We start from the raw sequence: 2595 nt of genomic DNA, 5'->3' as shown, positions 1-2595 counted from the left end.
CCTTTTCCATTGCACATCTCCAAACCCAAGCTTCTTTTGCCTCTTCTCTACCTACGCCTGTAACCACCCATACTATTGTTCTCGAAGATTCCTTCGGCAAATGACAGTGTACTACATTTTTCACATCCACTCTCTGAATTTCGTAGGAACCTAGCTTGTTGCAGGAAGCGGTCAGACACTGTCCATTAAATTGCACGTTCCACGTGGGATGTAATTGTTCTAATTGGAGCTCTTCCGAGAACATGGGCAGCGATTTTAGGCACCGCTGTAGAGACACCTCCGTCAAAGGTCCTTCCACAGGGGATTTACCTACAAAGTCTGCAGTTCCTTCAAATATTTCATCGAGTAGTTTCATGTCTGGTGATATAATTCGCAATCACAATCCAGTAACTGAAGCACAAAGAAAAAATGACGACACGTAAATCGAACAAAGTACAAGAATAAAAACAAAAACGTACAATTCTAATTCCTACAATTAGAAGATGTTCGGCGATAGTGCGAGATCACCCCGAATTTCTAAAAATCGATTATATTCAACCTCAGTCCTAGGAAAAACTGGCTTGCTTTCGCGTCTAAGGTTCGTTGTTAATTCCTGTCTAACGGTATCATGTCGGCATGTTCAAGTACTGGCATTTAAAGGCCAGATTCCTGCATAACTTCCATCAACGGTGCAACGAGCACTCATCTCCACTCCTCACGTTAGAACAACTTGTTTTGCAAAGCGGTAGCATAAACGCATAGATATAACTCGCGAGTCTTACGCAAGGCTGCGCTAGTCTCTAACAATTACTAGGCCATCGCGCGTGCGGAATACCGCAAAAACCTGTTCTGGTTAGCCAATGGTGTGGTGGGAGTCCCCGAGCTAGATACCTTGCGGCTAATAAGGTATTTGCATGGGTTAGAAAAAGTTGAGAATGGTAAAAAAAGAGCATGCGCACTAAGTGTAGCGGACAGAAACACTTAAAGAAACCTTAATAACAATAGAATATCCGAAGGCCATAGGTTACGATATAGTCTAGATGGCCGTCTGACCCACAACCTTACAAAACATAGACATGTACAGAATCACGGGCACGCCTCGTATTCAACGACAACTCTTAAGTTATAAGAGTAACAATATTTACTGATGCGTTAATTCAAGTCTTCTACGTCACACCCTTATCACGAACTCTCTTAAAATGTGTCCATTAACCCTAAGATGAATTAACCCTAAAAAGTTTCTAACAGTAAGAACTGCGCAGGCGTCAGAGAACTATCGCCATCTGTCGTTTTTTTTTCTTTTCTTTTCTCACTTATTTGACAGTATAAGGATGTATGAATACTTGTTTATATTTTCTAATAAAAGTGGGTGTGTACCAACGATAGGTAAACATGATACTTCCACGGGTCAGGTAAAGGGTGTAACCACAGGAAGTCGAGGTATGTCCCTTTAAAGGAAAAACAGTTTCGTTTGCATAGGTTTTGTAAATTATTCGTGACGTTTTAGGGATGACTAAATGATTTTGTGCCTCTTTTAAGAAGCATTTTTACGTAATTATCTTTAGTACGTGAAAATAAGTATAGAGGACAATATCCACGTGGATAATTTAGTGTTATAATTACTATGATGTCATTAGGAGATTTTTTTTTGGGGGGAGGGGTATGTTGTTTTGAATTCTACATAACGCTTTGTTTTTTTTTTTGTTGATTTTTTATCCTCGGCTACTCCAAAGAAATTTCATCCAGACCGTACAGTAATTGTTTTCTCAGTAGATATATATGTTTTTTTACTTTGTATTTGTTTAAACTTAAAGCTGTATATAATGGGCTATCTGCACTGTGCCCAGTGCAGGCATAATACCCAGAAGTTTTAGCGATTTAAGCCCCCCAAGCTTACCGCTAAGCCACTGGGAGGGGGGAAGGTTTTTTAAGGAAAAAAAGAAATGTTATCCGAACCACACTTCAACTGAACACGTCGTATAAAACTGGTATTTTTCGTTTTTATTATTTTTTTCTTTGGGGGGGGGGGTTTATAAAATTAAATCATGAAACATTGATGCTTATTGGATCAGATCCGGGCTTCTTCGCTCTATGTTTTACTTTTATCCTGCCCGGCATGGCCAGGTGGATAAGGCGCTCGACTCACAATCTGAGGGTCGCGGGTTAGAAACCGCATCCCACCAAACATGCTCGCCCTTTCAGCCATGGGGGTGTTATAATGTGACGGTCAATCCCACTATTCGTTGGTAAAAGAGTAGCCCAAGAGTTGGCGGTGGGTGGTGATGACTAGCTGCCTTCCCTCTAGTCTTTCACTGCTAAATTAGGGACGGCTAGTGCAGATAGCCCTCGTGTAGCTTTGCGCGAAATTCCAAAACAAACAAACAAACAAACTTTTATCCTAATGCAAAATGATTCTTCTCTGTTGGTGAAACAACGTTCACTTTGGAATTGTCGGGTTTTTCACTTCTGGTGTTTTACTACAAATTAAGAAAATGTAATTACCGAGTTTTTGTTAATCCCGGTTTAGTTAAAGGTGTTTTTGTCGCTTGTTACACTAGAAGTTTCAAATACATCAGATGTACATGTCGATCCAAGGGTATCATTTATTTGTTATAC

At 40.2% G+C, this 2595-nt stretch overlaps 1 protein-coding gene across 3 annotated transcripts in view; it reads right to left on the bottom strand.

The window, feature by feature from the left end:
• The window catches only part of LOC111088741, a 6050-nt gene extending 4911 nt beyond the window's left edge, over positions 1-1139 (bottom strand). For all 3 annotated transcript variants that reach the window (XM_022399619.1, XM_022399618.1, XM_022399617.1), the window contains exon 1: positions 12-1139. In XM_022399619.1, coding sequence (XP_022255327.1) covers positions 12-355 — 344 coding nt within the window. In that variant the 5' untranslated portion in view covers positions 356-1139. The remainder of the gene's footprint in view (positions 1-11) is intronic.
• Between the last annotated feature and the right edge of the window lie 1456 nt (positions 1140-2595).

The sequence above is a fragment of the Limulus polyphemus genome, unplaced genomic scaffold, assembly GCF_000517525.1.
Source record: "Limulus polyphemus unplaced genomic scaffold, Limulus_polyphemus-2.1.2 Scaffold4328, whole genome shotgun sequence".
In the NCBI taxonomy this organism is placed as follows: domain Eukaryota; kingdom Metazoa; phylum Arthropoda; class Merostomata; order Xiphosura; family Limulidae; genus Limulus; species Limulus polyphemus.
This window is presented reverse-complemented; position numbering and strand designations above follow the sequence as displayed.